Source organism: Chrysemys picta, chromosome 8, assembly GCF_011386835.1.
Source record: "Chrysemys picta bellii isolate R12L10 chromosome 8, ASM1138683v2, whole genome shotgun sequence".
Taxonomy (NCBI): domain Eukaryota; kingdom Metazoa; phylum Chordata; order Testudines; family Emydidae; genus Chrysemys; species Chrysemys picta.
This window is the reverse complement of record NC_088798.1, coordinates 5,775,517-5,799,906: the sequence shown is the minus strand read 5'-3', so window position 1 is coordinate 5,799,906 and position 24,390 is coordinate 5,775,517. Positions and strand designations below refer to the sequence as shown.

At 44.4% G+C, this 24,390-nt stretch overlaps 1 protein-coding gene across 2 annotated transcripts; it reads left to right on the top strand.

Moving 5' to 3' along the window:
• Nucleotides 1-153: 153 nt before the first annotated feature.
• ATPAF1 (ATP synthase mitochondrial F1 complex assembly factor 1) lies at nt 154-22,945 on the top strand. Of its 2 annotated transcripts, XM_065553793.1 has the most exons (9): nt 158-411; nt 2,531-2,639; nt 4,629-4,679; nt 5,397-5,459; nt 6,815-6,865; nt 9,784-9,831; nt 13,541-13,636; nt 18,138-18,245; nt 21,720-22,945. In XM_065553793.1, the coding sequence occupies exons 1-9, from the start codon at nt 188-190 to the stop codon at nt 21,912-21,914; spliced, it is 945 nt and encodes a 314-aa protein (XP_065409865.1). In that variant the 5' UTR covers nt 158-187; the 3' UTR covers nt 21,915-22,945. The 2 variants fall into 2 exon arrangements, with proteins under 2 accessions (XP_065409866.1, XP_065409865.1); XM_065553794.1 differs by lacking the exon at nt 9,784-9,831 and having other exon boundaries at nt 154-411.
• Nucleotides 22,946-24,390: the final 1,445 nt, after the last annotated feature.

Below are 24,390 nucleotides of genomic sequence, written 5' to 3'. Positions count from 1 at the left end.
CTAGAGCCACTCAACTCTTGGGTGCCTAAGCTCTGGGCTCCCCATGTGCTGTAGAATACAGAGCTCCCCACCTCTACCGCCTAATCCCTCCCCCACTGCCACCCGCCCCTTCCGGAACCTTGGTTGCCCGGAACCCTGGTGCGGGCAGCGCGGCGGAGCCGGCGGGGGTTGGAGGCGGACCCGCTGTATGTGGGGGGGCCAAGGGGAGCCGATGGCGGGGGCTCTGCAGCAGGTGTCCGGCCTGTACCGGGGGGCGCTGCGCAGCCGGGCCGTGCTGCGGCCCCTGGGCCTGCTCTCCCCGCAGGCCCGGCTGCTGGCGGTGCCGCGGGGCCCGGCCGGGGGGGGCGAGCCCGGCCTGGAGGAGAACCCCTTCTACGGGAGGTACCGGGACAAGATCCAGGCGCTGCGCAGGTGCGTGGGCCGCGGGGGGGGGAGGCACCCCTGGGAGATGGGGGTCAGTGGGATGGAGGGAGCCGCCCAGGAGCGCACCCCTGAGGGTTGGGGGTCGCTGAGGGGGAGGGTTCTGCCGAGGGGGGGGCACCCCCTGGAGATGGGGGTCGCTGAGGGGGAGGGTTCCGCCGAGGGGGGCACCCCTGGGGGATGGGGGTCGTTGAGGGGGAGGGTTCCGCCCGGGGGGGCACCCCTGGGGGATGGGGTTCCGCCGAGGGGGGGCACCCCTGGGGGATGGGGTTCCGCCGAGGGGGGGCACCCCTGGGGGATGGGGTTCCGCCGAGGGGGGGCACCCCTGGGGGATGGGGTTCCGCCGAGGGGGGGCACCCCTGGGGGATGGGGTTCCGCCGAGGGGGGGCACCCCTGGGGGATGGGGTTCCGCCGAGGGGGGGCACCCCTGGGGGATGGGGTTCCGCCGAGGGGGAGGGTTCCGCCGAGGGGGGGCACCCCTGGAGATGGGGGTCGCTGAGGGGGAGGGTTCCGCCGAGGGGGGCACCCCTGGGGGATGGGGTTCCGCCGAGGGGGGGGCACCCCTGGGGGATGGGGGTCGCTGAGGGGGAGGGTTCCGCCGAGGAGCGCACCCCCGGGGGATGGGGGTCGTTGAGGGGGAGGGTTCCGCCCGGGGGGGGGCACCCCTGGGGGGTGGGATTCTGCTGGCGACACCCCAGGGGGCCGTTGAGGGGAGAGGACACTCCTGGGGGATGGGGAGTTGCTAGGGGTGGAGACACCCCTGGGAGTTGGGGCTGGAGTCCTCCGGCATTGGGGTTCTGGCGGCATTGGGAGCAGGGGTAATGGCACACAGGGGGAGCTGGTGCTTGGTGGGACTTGGGGTTCAGGGAGAGGCCCAGAGTTTGGGTCTCCTGGAAGCAGATGGAGCCTTCAGAGTTTGGGGGGCAGTGGGGCTCTGATGGGAATGGGGCACTGCAGGGGGAGATGTGGAGCGCTCTGGGGATCGGTAGCTGGGACCCTCCAGAACATAGCCTGGGATATGGTTTTCTCAAAGTTCTAGATATTACAGTGAGGTGGAGGGCATGTAAATACCTAGTAGATAGAGGTTGACATTGACATAAGGGGGCTTTAGGGAGAAGTTGTAACAATAGGGAGGGATATTTGGCTGGGAGGCGGGGTACTTTATTATGTAATGCATAAAGGGGTGGGTGGGAATTCTTGATTTTACATTTTTTCAGTAAAGTCTTACAAGGGGGTGGGGAGTGGGTCTCGAAAATCACCAAAAAAAATCTATCATGCCTCTGTCATTTGATGCTGTCATTTGACATAAGAACGGCCATACTGGTTCAAACCAAGGGTCCATCTTGCTTAGTATCCTGTCTTCCGACAGTGGCCAATGCCAGGTGCCCCAGAGGGAATGAACAGAACAGGTAATCATCAAGTGATCCATCTCCTGTCGCTCATTCCCAGCTTCTGGCAAACAGAGGCTAGGGACACCATCCCTGCCCATCCTGGCTAATAGCCATTGATGGACCTATCCTCCATGAATTTATCTAGTTCTTTTTTGACATGTTCAAGTAAGTTACTGGAAAGCTCTCGTATAGTTTATGCCTCAGATATGACCTTGGTTCTGACTATTATAAGTATAGCTGTGCATAGCACCTGGGTTCTAGCCCTGTGTCCTTGATCTGGTTGGATGAACATTTTCTGTCTGAAATTACTTGTTCTACTGCTGTGCTGTAGAATGCCCGGGGCTGTGTCTCTATAAAAAATAAGCTGTGTTTGAAGCCAAATTCAGCCTTAAAATACAGCCACACAACTCTCAATTTGGACTACGAGGGCTGCATGTATTTATCTGTGGGTATCATTGGCACCAATGTGATCAGTTTAACAGTAAATAGATTTGCCTCCTCTACTAGAAAATAGCGCCCTGCACGGATACAAAATTTGTATCCACATCCAATCCAGAGTCCACAAACAGGGTCCGCTGATATAAAGCGGATATCTGCAGATTTGCAGGGCTCTAACTAGAAACGCTGAGAATAGAAATCTGTCCTATGGAAAGTCAAGTTTTAAAATGCCAGAACAGTAGTAGCCACTCAAAGTAGTAATAGTCTCAGTTTTGTTTCAGATCCAATCCAGGTGTGTTTGAATCCCGCATGGAGAAACGAAGTGAAGTGAAAAAGCAGCCAGTGGGACATTCCAAGCAAATGGAATTTATCAGATATATGGACGAAAAGGCAAGACCAATTGTTAACTTCATTCAGTATCATGTTAAAATTAGCTTCAGAATGTCATCTTTTACAACTGTAATCCTGGAATGGGAATTACTGTCTGGAATTAAAAATGTTCCTGTTTGCTATTTATATGGTGCCTGAAAGTACAAGGCTCACTGCAAATATGCAAGACAGGTGCTTGCTCCAAATGGTGATATTGCTGTTAGTAAATGCTGTGTTTGAATCTTATTCAAAGTGTTTGTGATAAGTTCCAGATCCATGAGGTCCAACTCGGTTGACATACTCTCTCACCTTCATTCTCTTTTTATGAATGAAACAAACAATTGAATAGTGTTGGATTTGGAATGGGCTTTTATAGGTCCCCTCTGATGTTTCCCAACTTGATGCTGAACAATTAATAAAATGGAGTGATTAAGCAGTTGATTATTAATTAGAAAATCAATATGCTACATTAATTTAATTTACTCCTATTATTGATGTTTATTTGTCCTCATCCAGTATTTTATCTACGTTAATTGCATTTTAAGCATCTTTATTTCTTACTCCCTTCCAGAGACACTGCTATAATGTTGCAGGGACACCATCTTCTGGTGGGCATGAAGACTAATGCAGAGTTAACTTTTCTACAGTGTTTTTCTTTGTGTGAAGTATCAGTGCACCACTTACCCAGTCTAGACTGGTGTACTGATGGTATTGCCTTCAAGTGCACTGCCAGGGTTACAGGACTAACCTTTAAATTACCTTTTAAAAAGAAAACCACTTACGATCCTGAAAAAAACTTTTCTCTTCCAGCCAAATGAGGCCTGAAACATTGTTTAAATACTGACTGCTCCACCAGATGACCCACCACCAATCACCACATGTAGGGTGCTGAAATTGTGCTCATTCACACATTGGGTGCATCACATTAGGACTTTACATTTTTACAAGTTTGAGTTGTGTGGACATGTACAGGAGAACTGTGGAAATCATCAGCTGCTTGATTAAGAGGCTGGAGGGCCTGATCTGTGAGGAAAGATAAAGGCCCCAAGTAGGATGTATGTCAGTAGTCCTGTTAAAGTCAATGAGGCCATGTATGCTCAAATACCTTGCTGGGTCAGCTCATAAAAAAACTACATATAGCTTGGCTAGGCAGAGACTAAAGGAAGACTTAACTTCCTATAAGTATTTGAAGTTGTAAACACCAAGAAGGGAGAGGAATTAGGGGTATAACCAGGAGTAAGGGGATGAGCAAAGTAAACTTGAGGCTCTGTAATAGGAAGCATTTTCAGTTTTATCTGAACAATTTCCAAGGTCCTTTTTTATACTGGTAAATGACCCATTGCTGCCAATAGTTGGTCGCAACAATTTCTCCAGATTCATTTTCAGCACTGTTACAGTAAGCATGACTTGAAATCTTGTTTTACTAGATCTGGAATATACCTGCTTGCTTTAAAGGTGTTGAAACTAGTTTTGGCCTGTCCACACGAGTAGTTAAACAATTTTCTGTACCAGGTAAGGTGGAGACGGTTGTTGACAAAAACAGAAAGCAGTCTGCTGTGAACAGTGTGTAGACAAGGGCCATGAGAAGTGCTGAAATCTCCATTGTTTGAGGCTCTTTAAAAGAGACAAGGTTTGGAAGCAATGGGCAATCCTTCATTATCTTCGAGGGTGGGCATGGTGTCTTAAGAGAGATTTCCTTCTCTAATTTCTGTTATTCTTGTTTATTTGTAATACCCCCATGTGCCTCAAGAACAGAGCAGAGGAACAATGCAGTGGGTATGACCTTCTCATGTTGAAGAAAACCTGTAGGTCTAATTGTAGGCCTTGTCAATGTCCCTTTAACAACCAAGGTTACTAACTACATAGGTATGTCCTTTGGTTTCTTCACTTCCACTCACAGGGCACGTGCTCGAAAGGTTTTGTCAGTGGACATATTATGCTTGCCGGATAAGGCAGTGTAAATAACATGAAAACAAACGTAAAACTTTAAAGGCTTATTTTTAATTTTAGGCAGAAGCCTTGGGCACAAAGGCATCAAAGGAAGGATTCACAAAAGGCAAGGTAAGATAAAATGGACCTCCATGTCTGGCTATGGCGTGCCTGTGAATCAAGCATGGAGATGAATTTTAAACACTGCATTATCCTTACGCCCGTTGTTGTGTGGGATGCAAGAATCCGAAATTCCTTGTATTGTATCTCATTTTAGGATTGTTTTTGAGTACTGGGGTAGTCTTGAAGTCTTAAAATGCCAGAGTAGTTCCTATCCTTGTCTCTGTGTAATATTGGAAGTCTGTGCTATTCTGGGAATCAGTTTGATTGCACACAGAAATTGATACAACAAGTTAAGCTCCCTTTAGAGCTTATTGAGGCCTCTCCTGGTTCCATCAGAGGAGATGCTGCAGAGGGACTATTCATATTTCAGTGCCAGCAATCTCCTTGTTTAAAATTGTGAAATTTACTGACCGAGCACATGCAGGTAATGGTTGAAAGGAAAAAGGTCACAACACATATTACAAGCACATGGGTCTTGTTGCAGTTAATTCCTGGAACCAAAATTTACCATGTATCCTTATGGACTCTGTTTCTCAGCTCGGTATATATTTCCTTTTCTTTTCATTGTAGGGCTATCTTATGATTTATCATTTTTTTGACAATTAAGTGTGCCGGGGTATGGTTTAAATGAGATGTCATTTCTGAACTTTCTGCAGCCTGGATTTGTCCTGTGTAACGTACCAGTGAATTGTCTTCCTTTTGAATTCTTTGTGCTTTCTGTTGCAGACACTTGATTCAGTACTTAATGTTGAAATGGTGAAAGAGAAAACACCAGAGGAAATAAAACAGGTGATACATTTACATGGAAATTTTATAATTAAATGTTAAGCATCATTCTGGAATTCACTTAGTATTCTACGTGTGAGGTTGGAATGCGTACTAAGAAGAATTGTGAAAATAAAGGCATCTCTTTCAGCCAAACATTTAAAAAAAAAAAATTAAATAGAAACAAAAATAAAAGTTGTCTCGGGGTTAGGTAACATGACATGGAACCTTTCACCTTTGGGTAGATGAGCAGTTCATATCTCGACCTGATTAGTCAACAGTTACCTTCCGTGCAACTGGCAGCGTCCCAACAATTGGATAAGTGTGGCGACCGAATTGCCTGCTCACCAGCTGCAGTCAGAGTCGAAGCACCTTGATGGGGCATCTTGCAGGAAGCTAATGTTGCCTGTGCTGCACCTATTCTGCAGTTCTTCCGAAGAACTGAAGCCCTCTGGCTGTCAATCTGGTGCCTTTCACTAGCACTAACAACGCTTAGGGGGAGGGGAGGGAAGGGAAGTGAATTTTTATTAAAAACAGTGAGATTAAAGGTTGTTTCCCTGGTACAGTTGTGGGCATTGCACTGAGATTTATTTTCCTCTTTTTGTCTTTTTAAAAATCTGCTTCCATTCTACATCTCTGAAACAGCCAAACTCAAGCAGAGTTTTTCTGTTTGCTCATCAGATTGTGAGGCAATGGTGTATAAGAGGATACATTGTGTACACATAGGTCTCTGGGGCTACACCACACTTCAAGATTTTGTATGTTAAAGGCCCTTCTGAAGATTCTGATTAAGTATCAAGGATTATAGGGAGGCAGTGTTATCTAGCAGTTAGAAAAGAGTTTTGAGAGTCTGGATTGTATTTCTGTCACTGACTTTATTAGTGGCTTTGGGCTGGTTGAATAAATCACTTTCCCTGTATGCATAATGAAAAGAATTTTATCAAATGCTTTGAAATTCTCAGAAGCAAAGCACTATGCAAATACAGAGAATCATAAAAAATACAAGTACTGTCTTCTGATGGGAAGGATCTTGTACATGGCTTACTTAGAAATAATCTTTTGCTTGTGTGCTGTGTTTGTGAAAAGTCACATGGTCTGAAGCATTTCTCACCATTACTACACTGTGGGCCACCAAATCTGACCCCATTGTTTACGACAGTTGTCTGGCTGAAATATGCATATGCATTTGATACTAGTAGTCTCGGAACATAATATATGAGATAATAGCTTTCAAAAATATATGGAAAAATGGCCCCTGCCCCGATGTACTTGCAAACGAAGTTTAGTTGATAAATGAATACTTTTAAAGGTGTTTAATTTTAAATGCTAGATGCTTGTTTGTGGTGTTAATCATATTTGGCTTCCCTCCTTTCTTACAGATCTGGAAGCAGTATTTTTCTGCAAAAGATACAGTTTATGCAGTTATTCCTGTAAGTAGTTACCTTAACAAAATGTACACCATGGAGGTCAGCACAAAAAGCTTTGCAATACAAGCTTCCGTTCCACTAGGTGTCTGTTGCTTGTAACAACAATCACTTAATGAAAGTAAAGTTTCTAAACCCAGTCTCCTTCCTAGGCTGACCAGCTATAATTCTGCATGTAAGATCAGTAATTTGAAAGTCAAGCTTCTTAGGCTTCCATTGACCTCAATGGTCTTTGTGTATTTTAAGTGCATAGTCTTCATACTTTCCCAATTGTTGACTTTCAGAATCACTAATGCCTACGGTGTCAATCCTTTCTGCAACACTGGGATCAAACCCAGATCTCTCACGTAGCAGTGTGGAGCAGTGGTCTGTTAGACCAGAATAGTTCTGGCTGAAATTTTCCTAAACAGTTTATCCATTTCCAAGAACAAGTCTAGGGGAAAATGCATGGTTTTTCCCATGTTAAATTTTGGCGACCTTTTCTCTAGTGCCGCATGCTTTGGAGTGAGGACATGAAAATTGGTAGTAAGGTGGCTTTTGTGTCCAGGGTGAGCTTTGTGTGTTCCTAAGGAAATCTGCCCAAATTTGGTCAAATCCTTGTTTCAAAGCAGGGCAGATCAAAGCGCACTCTGGAACTTCTCACGTGCGGCAGCTGGATCCATTTGGACAGTTGGTGTGTGGCAGGCTGCTGCAGGGTAGATTTATACCTCCACAGTCCTAGACAATCCCAACTTTTCAGTGGCACCCCATGAGCAGCCTCTCCCAATTCATTCAGCCTCCCCCTGTTTGTCACTTCTAGGCCCTTGGTCTGGAAATGGCTTATTGTTCGATTTAATCTCTCTTCCTGTCACTGCTATAAACCTGGCTGTTGTGTTTGGGGGGGGGGGGTAGGGAAACTCCTTATCTGGGCCAGTGTTTTCCCTTTCCTGCTTGGTTTCTTTAACAGTCCCTTTTGATGTAACTCCATAGCAAGGAACCCACCATAAACGAACACAGAGACATGTATCATATTCATAAAATATCATGTAGATAGTTCTCAGTTCATCATAGCTAAGGCTACAGTTTAGTCATGGAGGTCATGGCAAAAGTCACTTCCATGACTTCTTCGACTTCAGCTGTCAGCAGCTTAAGGCGGGGGCTGCAGCCAGAGCCGTGCACCCCTGCCCCATGGCTTGCAGTGGGGGCTGCTGCCCGGCCCCCTGCTCCATGGCCAGGGCTGCAGCAGGGGCCTTGCACTCCCCTCACAGCTTCCCAGGACCATCACCACTCCCCCCCTCCCCCCCACGGCGGCAGCCAGGGCTGTGCTGGGGTTAGAGCTGGGGACTGTGTGCAGCTGCAGGCCACTTTGAAGTGGGGGCTGTGTGCCCCCCCTGTGGCTGCTGCCACTGGAGCCAGAGCTGTGCCCCCCCCCCATGGCGGGGGGCTCGGTCTGTCAGCCCCCCTCACCCCACCATGGGACTCCTGCTGTCATTTCCCCCCTACCTAGCCCTGCCCCCCGGTTATCTTTAGTAAAGTCATGGACAGGTCCCGGGCTCCCATGAATTTTTGTTTATTGTCCATGACCTGTCCATGACTTCTACTAAAAATAACCGAGACAAAATCTTAACCTTAATTGTAGCTGCTCATTCATTGAGCACCGTCCATCCTGTGTAATGGATGAGGCAGAGGTCCTGTGGAAAAAATCGTTTATGATCCTGTAATGAAAGACTGGATCATGCATATGTGCAAGGGGGTCAAATTAAGGTTGCACAAGCAGCTTGAATTCTGGCATTTCCTAACTTTTGAGTGCTTGACTTTGCAACCTTCATGTCCTTTTAACATAATGTTTGTGGGTAATATAAAATATATATACTTCAAGAGATTGCTGCTATTGGCAATAAGATGTGTCTCCAATTAAAGCTAAGTCGATCTCAGAAGAGGTTGTGGATGGTTCTAAAACTTTAGTATAAACCAGATCTTGTATAAGTAGGGGAGCAATGCATGGTGCATGTTGTTGTTTAGGGAAGCAACTGCATTTAAATAGCCTGCAGTTTTAGTTGGCTGGATGCTGAATTATCTCTGTACAGTGTTCAAAAGGAAGCTAAGAGCTTCATAGTTAGAGCCCTGCAAATCCGTGGATATCCGCTTTATATCCATGCACCATTTTTGCGGATCACAGGTGGATGTGGATCCAAATTTTCTATCTAAAGCCCTGCAAATCTGCGGATATCTGCTTGATATCCGCAGATCGGATGCGGATACAAATTTTGTGTCCGTGCAGAGCTCTATACATAGTACAGTTGAACAGCACATTTCTCCTGCCCTGAAGATTTTATAATCTAGATTAGCATATGACACAACAAAGGGGCAAAGAAAACAGCAGGGAGGGGATATTGGGGAACACTTGAACCAAATTATATGGTTATGCAGCATGGTGGAACTCACATATTTCTGGGGATCAATATAACTTAATAAAATAAATATGATGTACGACTCACTTGAATGACAATCTGGCTTGTACTGTAATAAAGAGCAGAAGAGAATCTATAATGTATGTTCCTGTGGGTCAGCAACCTGCTTGTTTGCACCACCATGCATTTCAGTGGAACTATATTGGGGGGGGGGGGGGGGGAAGTGGTATAATTCTGAAGTGTAGACATTTTTCAAGATATAAAAGCTTTGAATTCCAAGAGTTTGTTACTGGCTTCCAGGGACTGCATTGTCTAGAAGGGGTGCTGATGATACTTTCCATTTGCTCATTTCTGTAAACGTTACCAATTAAGGCAGCCTAACTGTTGCTTAATTGTTAATATTTACATATTTGAGACCGACTGTATATGCAGGTTGAACCTGATAAAGGTTAATGGAGTGACTGAGTGATAACTGTGTATCCATTATTTTTATGTTGTGAAAGTTAATTAAATGATCTTGTTTCATCTCCAAAGGCAGAGACGTTCGATTTAATGTGGAAGCGGGCCCAGAATTGTCCATCAGTAAGTGTGATATATACTGCATGCATATTCAGCTTTAATGGATCTCTTCTAGACAGAAGTTAGAGTAGAAGTTTATAAACTTTTGACCTTTTGTTATTCAGATTAATTGTCGTAACTTGATTGGTAAAAGCCATTTGATCAAGTATTTGTTTTAACAGTCAGTTAAAGGCAGCAGGCTGTCAAACATTTCAGTATGGGCATAACAGGTAAGGAGTTCTACAACCAGGCAGTCTCCCAAGCTTAGTTTTATAGAGAGATTTAGCTACATGCCTCAAATTCATCATACTAGGTGTCATGTGGTTAAATCATCTGCATGCCGCTCTGCGGAGAAGCTAGCCTTGTATGCCAGCTTTATTGACACTACTGCATAACTATCCCTCTTGTTTATGCTGCTTACTAGATTTCCTCGCTTTATTAGCCTTATGGCTAAATGCTTGATTGAAGTTAGTGGGGGTCTTTCCATTGAGTGCAGCTAGCGTTGTGGCAGGCCTGACGTGTTAAATACATTCACTCTACGATGGACCAAATCCCTTCCATTCACAAAGCCCAGTTCACGGCTGCTGGATGGGGAATGGAATCCTGCCTCACAAGCCACAGCACCTGTGGAGCTGTTCACAGGTGTAACAGCTTCTGTCCCGCTGCATGTCTTACTACTCTCCCTGCACATGGCAAGTTCGCCCTGTGGATCTGCATCTTTGCAGATTTAGTCCCCCCTCTACTGGATTGCTCCCGACCCCTTCTCACACTGCTGCTGATGGGGGTGCACAGGGTATGACCCATGCCCCAAACTCCATGCTGAAGAGCCATGTTGCGACAAATAGAATGTTGTTTTGCCCTTTGGCTGACATGATTTGCCCCCATGTCCTACAGCACTATTTTTAGTAATGGAGGAGGCAGTTAGAGCAAGGGACTGGAAACCAGGATTCTTGGGTTTTGTCCACAGCTGAATCCCTGACACATATAAGCTCATGCAAGACTCTTAAGCTCTGTTTCCCTACCTGTACAATAAGGATACTCAGGTAGCAAGGTTGTTGTGGGTTAATTAATATTAATTAAAGCAATGTGATATCCTTGGATGGAAATTAAGCTGTGTAAATGCTTACTAGTATTAATACAATTTATACTCTGGTGTTACTTGTGTCAGTGAATCATCTTGAGATATAGGTTGTGTGAAAGATGTTCAGGACAGAATTGTATTGTTATAAATTGCAAAAGTTACTAACGTTGCACTGAAGTTAATTTTAGTTCCATTAAGGAACGCTGTCTTGTAATTCTGGGCTTGTGTTCAGGTGTGTAGCTAGGACCTTTTGTTTGAAACATGTGACTGTTTGACCGTGTGGTTGGTTGGTTGAAAAGTGTTTTGTTCTTGGGGGGGCCTTGAGTGTTTTGTTCCAGGGGGGCCTTGAGTGTTTGACTGGAGAGAAAGCTTTGAGCTGGGCCAACTGCTTCGAGTCAGCAGCCTTATAAAAAAGCTGCCAGTTGGAGGACCTGGCTGAGGACTGACTGGCTAAGTAGTAGTTCTGCAGAAAATGACCTGGGGATTAGGGTGGACGAGAAGCTGGATTATGTGTCATCAGTGTGACCTTGTTGCCAAGAAGGTTAATGGCATATTGGGCTGCATTCGTTGGAGCATTGCCAGATCGAGGGAAGTGAATATTCCCCTCTATTAGGCACTGGTGAGGCCACATCTGGAGTATTGCATCGAGTTTTGTGCCCCCCACTACAGAAGGGATGTGAACAAATTGGAGAGAGTCCAGCGGAGGGCAACAAAAATGATTAGGGGGCTGGGGCACATGACTTACGAGGAGAGGCTGAGGGAACTGACTTATTTAGTTTGCAGAAGAGAAGAGTGAGGGGGGATTTGATAACAGCCTTCAACTACTTGGAGTGTTCCAAAGAGGATGGAGCAAGGCTGTTCTCAGTGGTGGCAGATGACAGAACAAGAAGCAATGGTCTCAAGTTGCAGTGGGGGAGGTCCAGGTTGGATATTAGAAAAAACTATTTGACTAGGAGGGTGGTGAAGCACTGGAATGGGTTACCTAGGGAGGTGGTGGAATCTCCATCCTTAGAGGTTTTTAAGGTCAGGCTTGACAAAGCCCTGGCTGGGATGATTTAGTTGGGTTGGTCCTGCTTTGAGCAGGGATTGGACTAGATGACCTCCTGAGGTCTCTTCCAACTCTAATATTCTATGATTCTATGACCTTTGTGGTAAATATCAATTATCTTCATTACATACAAGATGGTGCTTCCTGTGTGATGACAACCCAGAGGCTAAACATGTGGGGGTGCTCAGCGTAGTTGTTTCCAGAAATGAAATGAATGCCCAAGCTATGGAACAGTTGTTTACAGCCTGAGTGTGTTGGTACCTTTTGCACTGCTGTTCAAAGACTACCTGTGCAAGGGAGTGTGCTGTTGCTTAGGAGAGATTAAGCTGGGGGGGGAAGGAACAGAACAACAAAAAAGATTAAGAACATTATCTGACTGCATTTCCCCACATGCTGGGTTAATAGTATTGTTTTCCATTGTAAAGTACATGCCTTTACAGTAATTTGTACAATGAAGCATGGCCTAGCATAGTCCCAGTTTGCATAGGCAGCAGTGAAATGCTTCATGCGTAGCTAGATTCTGGAAGAGGAATATTCTTGTGGTTTTGACAGGAAGAGACTGCACCAACTTGATTCTCTAGTAAGTGAATTCTATTTAATTTACTGAGAGCAAGGTCAAATGTATTTGGCCTTCTACAGTGAAGGCTATCAAGAGTTTGGGAAATAACTTACACTTGTCTGTGTTTTGCTGCAGAGAGAACCCCGTGCATCAGCACATGGTCTGGTGTCTCACTTCTCTTTCAGGTCCCAGGTAGTCCTTTCTCTTTGTGTGTGATAGTGTTACAGATGCAACACCGGAGCCTATGAAGCCAAATAGACCAGAAATCTCCAGAGATAAGTTGCTTTCAAGCTGCGGTGGGACAGAGTTAGAAAAACTAAACTAGTGTGAAAGCCGTTGGCCTCTCTGCGTCCCTAACTGACCTTTTGTGACTTTAATCCCTCATTGCAGCATCTGGGGAGAAGGGCAGGAATGTCGGGCGTGCGAGGCCACCGTCTCATTGTATCGTACTGTTCACTGTCCGGTTTTAAGTGTCTCACAACGCTGTTACCAAACATCCTCCATGAGTCCCTCCCATGACAGTGAATCAAGCGATTCTGAGAACACAGTAAAGTTTAGGGTCATGATTCTTTTAAATCTGAGCTTCTAAAACTATCTACTAGGAGATGTAAGGCTGGTGTGTTGTCTGCCTGGAAGATGGATGCCTGCTCTCTCCACAAAGCAGGTAGTACATAGGAAACAGCAGGGCAGACTTCCCTACGCTGCCCTGCCAGTAACGCTCAACCCAAGCCTTTGTGTGTTTTCCTGGGAGACGCCAGCAGGAGGTAGGCAGTAGGGAATGGCTCTAGCAGCTCCCTTTCAGTGTGGTGTGTAGCTACACACCACAACATGGGCACAGCCTACTTTTCACGGCAGCGTGTGGCTACACGTCCCCTGCACTCCACCCCCAGCGTAGAAAAGCCGTAAGCTCTGTCTCAATAACCAACTCCCTGCTGTGACTCCTAACAGGGTTGCCGGTTAGGTCCCATTTTGTGCAGTGGGGATGCCCATTTACTCTGACGTGGGCTGGGAGCACATATAACGCTGACTGTCTTTTTCTTTGCAGTTCCTGTGTGCTTTGCCAAGGAAAGAAGGCTATGAGTTTTTTGTGGGGCAGTGGTCAGGGACAGAGCTGCACTTCACCGCGCTTATAAACATTCAGGTGGGTGTATTTTAGTGTGTTACCCTCCAGGGTTAGGTTTGAAACTCCAGCTGTATTAGACTCTGAGTGACATCTAGAGGTAGATGTATCTTTAAACAAAACTACAAAACCCTGCCTAGCGGAATCATTCCATAAAATACCATGCAAACTATTGCCTGGTTTCCTCCAGCTCCATGTAATGCAGCATTTATAGAGCTGGTGCATGACTTTAAATGAGGCATTCTAGTTCTGAGATAATGTATTTCTTCTTGGTGTTGTAAATGAAAGAGGTTGTAAATGTCTCAGAAGTTTGTTGGGCCCTAACTGTTTTTATTCCATTTGATTTGCCGTACTAGATCAAACAACTTGTCTATCTGCTCTGGTGTTCTGCAGCCTTATCCTACCTGTTCATAGTCTGTCTACTCAATTAAGCAAGGTTTCCTTTCACACACCCACCAGCAATCAGTTTATGCATGACGTATTTGACTGCTCTTCTCTTAGCCTGTGCATATGAGTCCAGAAAACCATCCCAACCTTTTAAAAATCCATGCATGGGATTTTTCTCTGACTTGCAAGTTACAGTTCCACATGCTTCAGTCTTCAGATTCGGCAGGCTAAGCAGGCTCAGACAGGCTCAGTACATGGACGGGAGACTCCAAGATTCAATCTGTGACATTCATTCCTCTGAGTCAGAACTTGATAATCCCTTGTTCGTTGCCTCCCACAAGCTTTCTTTAACTTCATCTATTAGCAAAACACCCCTGAGACCCAGTGTGCTAAGACGCCTCACTCTTCCTTCAAGTCTTTTCTGGAGTTGCTTCTTTTTCATTGGCTTTCCAGTTTGGCTTTTCCCTACACCACTCCTGCCATCTTGCCTTATTTTGTTCCCTTTAACCTTTGAAATATTTTAATAAATAAGTTAGTTTAAAAAGTGTGGGGAGAACCAAGGGGCCAATAATGTACTTAACGTAAGCTGCTCTCGTGTCCGTTGCATTTTATTATCACTCACTGACCTTTGTCTAGCTTAGATTGTAAACTCCTCAACACGGAGGACAATATTGGGTTTGTGAGTAAAGCACCAGGCACTCTTATGGCGGTACAGCAATAATAATTATAATAATCCCTAGCTCTGAGATAGCGCTTTTCATCAGTAGATCTGGAAGCACTTTACAAAGGAGGTTAGAATCATTATCTCCATGCTGCAGGATGGTAGTGCACTGCTGGAAGTGCCATATTTTCGGACTTGAAACCAAAGAGCTGACAGTTTATGGCCACTAACCATTCCTTGGTACATCTTGCAAGAATAGAGAAGCTAATCCTGATTGGTCATTCAGATGCTGACACTATAAATGGCATCTCCATTTTTAATTGGATAAGGTATTCCCTTCCGATTCTCCACTGAAGTAGAGTGATGTGTGCTGTAAAACAGTTGATGTGGTTGACCCCAGAGGAAGCTTCATTTCTTTAGCGGATGAAATGTTTCCTGTATGTGGTTTCTAAATAGTTGTGGGATCCTTGGGCATGAAATGTGCTATACAAATGTAAAATTGAATGATTATGTTTTGACCATTTGCAGCATTGGATTCCGTAAATTCATCACGTACGACATAAAGTAGTACCATAGACATGGAAATTGTCACTGTCATTGTTTTTCCAATTTTGGCACTATGCCTTTGACCCTCAAGTAATAAAAATGTTGCCAATTCTGATGACTCCATGGTGAAGTTTATAAATTTGATGAAATAGATATGTGGGCCCTTCAGTGGTATCATATAATTTAATACAGAGGGTATTAAGCAGTTCTCTAATATGTCCTTGGTTCTGTATTTACTGTCTTATGAAAATGTTTGAGTCATAAATAAAATGTCTACAAAGACCTTGGCTTCTAACCCCTCTATGATTTAATTTTGTTGTATACCAGTATAGTTATTCTTGTTCCTTTTGGACAGGCTTTCTAATTTCTCTTCTCTACAATTAGTTTGACACCTATATATCGTGTAGTTAAATCATTATCTAGAATAACCCCTTTCTAACACAAAAGGTATTGTCCCCAACGTGAGGTAAGTCTATTTTGGACTTCATTGTGACACATAAAGATGAATGAATCACTGGACTGGAAGCTGGTCGTTGCCTAGGGACCAGTGATCATGACTTGATTACATTCAATGTGGGCAAACAAAGGAAAATCCCAGCCAGTAATATATATAACTTGGTGCTTTAAAAGGGCTAATTCTCCAAAGATGAGGCAAATTATCAGAGAAATTGATTGAGGGGAAAATTTAGACAGAAAAATATGAATGAAAATTGAGAGTTATTTAAGAAGAGTTTATTAGGTAGCCAAAAAGCCATGATTCCACAATCAATAAAATGGACATTTTTGCCTTAAAGCCAATCCTGGGTCAGTGGTGAAGTGAAGGAAGCAATCAGAAATAAAAAGGCAATATATAACAAATAGAAAAGGGGCGGGGGGGAGATAGCAGTCAATATATATTAGAAAGTCTGAAGGATAGAAAATTGATCAGGGAAGCTAAAAACATCAGAGAAAAATGGCTGGCAGGGCTAAGGACAATGAGAAGGAGGTTTTAAGCATGTTAGGAACAAAAGAAATCACAGCAATGGGATAGGCCCATTACTAGATGTAGATGGTAAAACTGTTAATGGTGCAGAAAAGACAGAAGTGCTCATTAAACATTTCTGGTCTGTATTTGTAAAGAAGCAGGATAATGTCCTCCTATCACATGAGGATGATGAAGTACTTTCTAGTCCATTCGTGACTGAGGATGTTACATCTGCTAGGGATACATATTTTTCAATCAGCAGGCCCAGATAACTTGCACCCAAGAGTAATGAAAGAGCTGGCCAATGAGATCTCTAGTCCTCTGATGTTAATTTTTAATAAAGCTTGGAACACCCGGGAAATTCAGAAGACTGGGAGAGGGCTAATGTTGTGCCACATTCCAAAAGGGCCAGAGGGATGATCAGGTGTCAACCTCAGGCAAAGTAATGGAAAAGCTGTTACGGGATCCAATCGATAAAGAATTAAAGGATGGAAAGATGATTACTGCCAGTCAACATGGTTGTATGGAAAATAGGTCTTGTCACACACGCCCGATTTCATTCTTTGAGGAGATGCCAAGTGTGGTTGATAATGATAACTTAGTAGATGTAACAGACTTAGACTTTTGTAAGGCATTTGACTTGCTACCCCATGACAGTCTGATTTAAAAATGAGCACCATACGGTATCAGTAAGGCACACGTTACCTGGGTTAGGATCTGGCTGACTGCAAATCTCAAAAAGTGGTTTTCAGTGGGGAATCGGCATCAAATGAAGATGTTTTTAGGGGGCTCCAAAGGAAGCAGTTGTAGGCCTGACGTTTTCATCAGTGGTCTAGAAGTAAATCTAAAATCACTGTTGATAAAATTTGCAGATGACACACAGATTGGGAGAGCGATAAATAATGAGGAGAGGGTAGTCATATAGAGCCATTTGGTAAGCTGGACCCATTCAAACAAGTATCTTTAATACAGCCAGTTGCAAAGATCTATATCTAGGAACAGTGAATACAGGCCATATCTACAGAATGGGGACTGTGTTTGGAAAGCAGTGACCTGAAAAGGATGTAGGGGTCATAGTGGACAAGCAATTCACCATGAGTTCCCAGTGCAATGCTGTGGCAAAAGGGGCTGATGAGATCCTTGGATGTGTAAACGAGAGTAGGGAGGAGGCGTGCAGGGAAAGGATTGAAACCAAGCCTGAGTAAGGGAATGGGGTCCACGTTTTAAAAAGGATGTTGAAAAATTGGAGAGGAGGCAGAAGAGAGAGAGAAAAATGATTCACGGGCTGGAGAAAATGCCTCACCGTGAGTGATTTAAAGAGCTCAATCTGTTTAGCTAAACAGAAGGAAAATTGAGAGATGACTTGAATACAGGATATACAGGCTTTCACAGGGAGAAAATACCAGGTACTACCAGGCTCTTTAATTTAGTTGAGGAAGGCAGAACACAAACCAATGGCTAGAAGCTGAAGCCAGCAAATTCAAATGATATACAAGGCACACATTTTTATCAGTGAGAGTGATGAACCGTAGAAACAAACTACCAAGGAAAGTGGTGGATTCTTCATCTCTTGCTGTCTGCAGATCAGGACAGGAGACCTTTCTGGAAGTTATGCTGTAGCTGAACCCAAGTTATTAGGCTCAATACAGGGGTAACTGGTGAGATTTCATGGTCTCTGCTATACAGGAGGTCAGATTAGATGATCTAATAGTCTCTTCTGGCCTTAAAAACTCTGAATCTGTGACTTACTGTTGGCTACAGACACACAGAACCGCAAATAATTGACTCTTAATTAAAACAGCCTCTCCTTGACCTTGCTAGGAGGACAGTGGGGAGACTCTGAATGAGTGAGTCTATGCACGCAGTTAATATTCAGATTCTTTATTCGCAGACTATTAAATATGCAGTAAATCTAGAGTTTTTCTAGGGCACTGTTTAAGAAGTCTCTCTCTCATCTCCTGCAGACCCGAGGTGAAACTGCCACTAGCCAGTTGATCTTGTACCATTATCCTGAACTCCAGAAGGAAAAGGGAATAGTGCTAATGACAGCCGAAATGGACTCCAATTTCCTGGTAAGAGAATCCCACATTGTTTCCATAGTGTTCTACTAAGATCTGATACTCCTGGTATTTCTTTAAAAGCAATTAAAAGCTAAGTCTTGTAAAGCCACACTGAGCAGAAAGATCAGGTGATTTTCTGAATGAGAAGCACTGTTCTTCTTCTATCCTTCCCCTAAAGCGATTAGGTTAAAGAAATCTACAGCTATCCATTGAATAACCAACCTAGAGAAAGGCAGAAAGATTCCCAAAGCCTGCAGACTGGGTGTCTAGTGATTGTAGTTTATGCCACCTCTAATTCCCCCCCCCCCCACTCCGTTCTTGACGTTAGCATAATTCAGAAGGATAATTTAGAAAAGTGCAGAATTTTGGAGCCTCCGTTTCTCTTTTTTTTAGGGAAGGGGATTTAAAGAATAATAATAAAAAGTTGGCACTTCCCAGCAATGTTAAAACGGACTTTTTTTTAAATTAACAAATTTTTAAGCCTGCATTGGATTTTCCTTGTGCCTTCCCGTATCTCCCCTGAGTGCGGATGTACTGCCACTTGGATAGCTCTCATAGTACATGTAATGAGCTTACGGGACTCATGTTGCCAATCACATGAATAGCATGCGTGCAGAATGTTTTATTAGAGGGTGGGCTGTTAAAGGGCCAGAGTTTAAGGTTGTTTCATGTTGTTTGGAACAATCTGCGGAAGGAAGTGATGGATTCTCTATCTCATGAAGTGTTCCAATCAATATTGGATGCCTTTCTGATAGATGTACTTCAGTCAAACATAGTTATTGGATTCAGCGCTGGGGTAACTGAATGAAATTCTATGGTCTGTGCTCTGCAGGATGTCAGACTAAATAATCTAATGGTGCCTTCTGGTCTTAAAATCTATGACTGTAGATACCTGAACTCTGCTGGCAAAACACATTGTGACATTTTACCACAATGCACATTTTCTTTTCCTCCGATATTTGTTGATTTTCAGTCACCCCAATGTTGTTGTTGACACATTTCCAATTTTAACTCCATTACCAAAGTTTTGTCTGTGAATTATAGTATATAGAAGTATATTATATCTTAATACTAGAGCGAGGCAAATTCTCAAAGTAAAAACCTTTCAGTGAATGTTTGTATGAATTTTTAAACAAATTTGTTTCATCTCTCTCTGCTTTCTGTAATGTTTCTATAAACTAATTTTACATCCTCATTCCACTGTCTTTACTCGGGAACAGGATGCCCTGCTGCTGTTTATTTTTTCTTGTAAATGTCCTCTCTTGAACACTTCACAATCTCTTCATTAGCATTTTGCTCACTATAGAAACAGGCACCCATTGTAAGACATACAATACCCACTACACACATAACAGATGTTTATCTCTCTGTCTGGTTATCTCTTGCTATGAAAGGAACCTGTCGGGGACGCGTCACATCCTGGTTACCTGCCTTAAGAACATAATTTTCATTATAGACATAGATCTCCTTAAATATTATCCGTACACACATTTCACAGTGATTATGATGTCCAATGGGTTATCGGATTTCGGTAAAGACCTCACATGCCACCCTTTAGTGAATTATTATGCAGACATCTGAAACAGGGGATCACTGTAAAACTCTGTGTGCCCCCTGTGTCCTCTGTCTGTTGGCACCAAGAAGATCCCAGGTCACAAATATTCATAGAAAAAAGAGTGGAAATTGGAGAATATTCAAGGAAAATGGATTTTTAATTCAGAAACCATGCTGTGGGCAACATAAATAAATAGGGGTTTGGAATGGCTGCCATATGAGGAGAGATTAAGACTGGGACTTTTCAGCTTGGAAAAGAGACAACTAAGGGGGGATATGATAGAGGTTTATAAAAACATGACTGGTGTGGAGAAAGTAAATAAGAAAGTGTTATTTACTCCTTCTCATAACACAAGAACTAGGGGTCACCAAATGAAATTAATAGGCAGCAGATTTAAAACAAACAAAAGGAAGTATTTTTTCACACAATGCACAGTCAACCTGTGGAACTCCTTGCCAGAGGAAGTTGTGAAGGCCAAGACCAAAAAAGGGTTCAAAAAAGAACTAGATAAATTCATGGAGGATAGGTCCATCAGTGGCTATTAGCCAGGATGGGCAGGGATGGTGTCCCTAGGCTCTGTTTGCCAGAAGCTGGGAATGGGCGACAGGGAATGGATCAGTGGATGATTCCCTGTTCTGTTCATTCCCTCTGGGGCACCTGGCATTGGCCACTGTTGGAAGACAGGATACTGGGCTAGCTGGACCTTTGGCCTGACCCAGTGTGGCCTTAATTATGGGTTAAGCTTGATTGTTAGTTACTCATCCAGTCAGGAAACTGAGGCATGTGACCCCGAAGTCCAATCAAAATCAACCAGCACAGCTTGGCTATTGGATATTCGTGAATAACTGCTCCCAAGCAGAACATTTTGAATAATTTTCTATGATTAATAAAATTGAGAAAATTCCGGTCTCTTTCTCTTATAGTTTCCAAACCGGTGAAATTGGTTGTTCTCTTTGGGCATGTCTGCACATGGAATTGAACCACTCTAGCTTGTATCTGTCTAGTTAAGGGGGTACTTTAGTGTGGGTGCAGTTATGCCAATGTAAAGGTTCCTTACACCAGTATCGCTTACTCCCATATGGGAAGGGGAATAAGTAGGGAGGCCACTTGTCTGGCTTTGAACCAGACAGTCCTCATTTGGGGTGGGTTGTCCTATTCTAGTATTGGATGGGGACACCATCTTTAAGAGCGTGCCACTCCACCCTCTCTCATGTGACCTTGAATGCACTGTGTGGGGTGACCTTCCACACACCGGGCATGCAAGATCATGGTGGGTAGGCAGGTCTGTACCATTCCCTGAAGTACCTGAATGTCTGGTTGACTGAATGGCCACCTTAGGAATAAGCCATACCAGTATAAAGCACCTTTATACCAGTATAACTCTGTCTGCATTAGGGGTTGTACTGGTATAACTATATCCATAAAATAAAATCTCACCCCTAACTGACAGACTTTTATATGGCTATAAAAACTGTGTTGCCCAGAACTTTGAGTTCTTTGCCTAGCTGTGTTTAATACAGAGTATTACTGAAAAACTTTTATGGAGGAAGTCTGACAAGGAGTGGAGCGGAAAGTTAAGGAGAACATATTCAGAGTCTTGGAGGGAGCGGAGTATGAGAGGGGTGGTGGAGCTGCGGTTCCTGAAATGCAGAGCTATAAGGAGATCAAGTTAGTAGGAACAGCACAGAGGTAAGTAGGTCAGTGGGAAGATGGATCAGGCTTGTGGAGAGCTTTGAAAAACTCGAACTTTGAATAGAGTTAGGAGCTGAGCGGGAAGCTCGCTAAGGTAACAGAAGCGGACTGAAGAGGGATCTGTTTGCAGCTTTTCAGTAACCACAGAGCTTTTTTGAAAGGGGAACTTACTTTAATGTCAGAATTGCTGCTTTTGCTATTTTGATACGTTCTTTTTTTCTTTTTTTTTAACCTTACAGAATGTCTCTGAAGCTCAGTGCATAGCCAATCAGGTGCAGCTTTTCTATGCGACGGATCGACCAGAGACCTATGGATTAGTGGAGACCTTCAACCACAGACCTAATGAGTTTAAGTACATGGCAGTTATAGCAGAGCTCGAGCAGAGCGGACTTGGAAGAGAACTGAGACCTAGACGGGACTCTGACAAAGCCTAGTGTCTGATTTACACAGCATCTGGGCCAGACGCAACTGAAATTGCTCATTGGAAAGGGTCCTTGACACAGGAGTTTTTTTAAATTGGGGGCAAACTCCAGTTTTTATATGGGGCCTGTTTGCTACAGAGTTGGTCTGGACAAAAGAAAGATTCGGGGAGTGATATTCACCCCTGACTTTTGTATCGGTGCAAGGAAATATGGCAGCCTAACTAGGACCGAATGGGAACGACGCACCTTAACCCAACCTCATCAAAACAACTCTTTCAATACCTTATGCCTGAGTGCAGTATTCCTTTGGAAATGATAAATCAAATGAGAGAAGGGGGGCTACTTACGGGAATATGTCAGCCACTGGAGAGAGAGAACAAAGGATGTTTGTGTTCAGTAAAAGCTATTTGGAAGTTGCCCTCCACTATAACTGCACGGGTCAGTGCATTTTATCTTGTATGAAGATTATAAATTCCCCTCTTTCATCCAGCAGTGAAAAGATAATGCAGTTGATGATCTAAGACAGGCTCCTCTTTGTTGATTAACGTGTGGGATTCTGTCCATAGGTGCATGCTTTGCTTTCTATGCTAGTGCAATTAAGGCCAAAAAACACTCAGCTGAGTTAGATTTGGCTCTGGGAATGTCAGGTTTTTTAATTGAGACATGAACTTCATTCAGGTGCCCAGCTGTTAGGTCACTGTACTGGGGATCATTTCACCGATGACAGGATGTGATAACAGGGTTTTCTTTTTGCATATTGGGCTTTCTAAAGTCCAGCAGATAATTAAATTGTTTTAGAGATCATACTAGTTTGTCAGATATCCTCTAGACAGCCAGCTCTTAAACACGTCCGCATTTGAAAGGGGTAAAATAGAGCTCTTTATCATTTGGGAAAAACACTGTATACAATGTTAAAAATGGTTGGGAATAGAGAGCTGTGTAATTCTGTTCAGGATTACCGTGGGATAACTCGTATGCACTGGAGTGAATGTATCACACATGATACAACCGAGCAGCAATTAAAGTGAGTCTGCCTTAATAAACCTTGGTGATCTCTGGTGAAACTAGCGCCTTTCCTGCAAGGATCTTGCAAGCATTGCCTGAAGTCCCGTTATTTGCAATGACGGTGGGAAGCAGCCACTGAATCCTTGAACAAGGGCCATAATGATCTGCACAGTGAGGATGCAAAAGCTGTGCACAGATCATTGACAATGTGATGCCAGTGCGCAGCTAGAGAAGTAAACGAAAGGCAGCCAGTGTTTTTCTGCAATTGTAGCTTCGGGGGAATAAAACTGCAATGTTTCTCAAATGGATTTCAACACACACATACAGCCCGAGCAGTACTTACTGTCTTTAGCACATACTACGTGTTGGTAGTGTCCAGAGCACCTTGCAAACATTGTTTACTCCTTCCAACACCCGATGAGGTAGGTAAACATTGTTTGTCAGAGTGGGAAATAGCGCTAGGAAGGGTAAGAGACTTGCCCCCAGCCAGAGAGGGAGCAGTGATCGCAGGGCCGCCGGGGGTGGGGTGAGGGGGCAAATGGGGCAATTTGCCCCAGGCCCCGCAGGGGCCCCCACGAGAATATAGTATTGCAACTTTTTTTGTATGGAAGGGGCCCCCGAAATTGCTTTGCCCCAGGCCCCCTGAATCCTCTGGGCGGCCCTGAGTGATCGGAACAAGGCTCGTAACCTGTGTGTGACCCATTTTTAGAATTAGGCCGAGGTGTGAATGGGGCTGAACTATCGAGTTGTGCGCATTGTTCACTTATGTACATAGTTCATGACTGTTATCCTCCCCCCCCCCACACACACACACACACACTGGTGCTTCTCTCCTGTTGGGCCGGCGCTTGCTCCCTTGCCTCATACTGTGACATGTGGTGCTCCCGACTGCTGGTGGAAGGAGGTTCAGGTATCTCCTGAGAACTGTCTGACCCTCTCCCTAACCCTGGGCCCTCTGGAGGCTTCTCCACTGGTCAGGCCAAGTGGAAGAGGGAGTGGGAATGGGATTGGGGATGTGACATTCCTCCATCAGCTGAACAGGAATTAGAAAAGAAGACATGCTGGCTTGGTAGGGGCCCTGGTAGGTATCTGGGGCCATGGGAGTCCCTATGGGAGCAGCTGTAAAGGAACTGATGACAAAATTGTGGAGCCAGGATGGAGGCATAGAGTCCTCACATAGATGGTCCTGGCTTCCCACAGATCCCTGGGCATCTGTTTGGTTTGAGGTGTGCCCTGATGCTCTCTTCAGGGGTTGGGTGTGAACCTTGTTCCCAAACGGGGATGATGTGGTGGGGTTTTTCTGGAAGAAGAGCTTCATCCTCCTGTTTTTTTTCTGCAGGAGAGGATGCTCTTGGCCTTTGATAGTTGGTGACCTCATCTAGGCTTTGATTAGGTTTCAAGTTCCTATGTGGGTGTACAGCACCCTGCACAGTGGGGGCAATCAGTCCTTATTGAATCCTGCCTGTTCGTGCTATGATACACC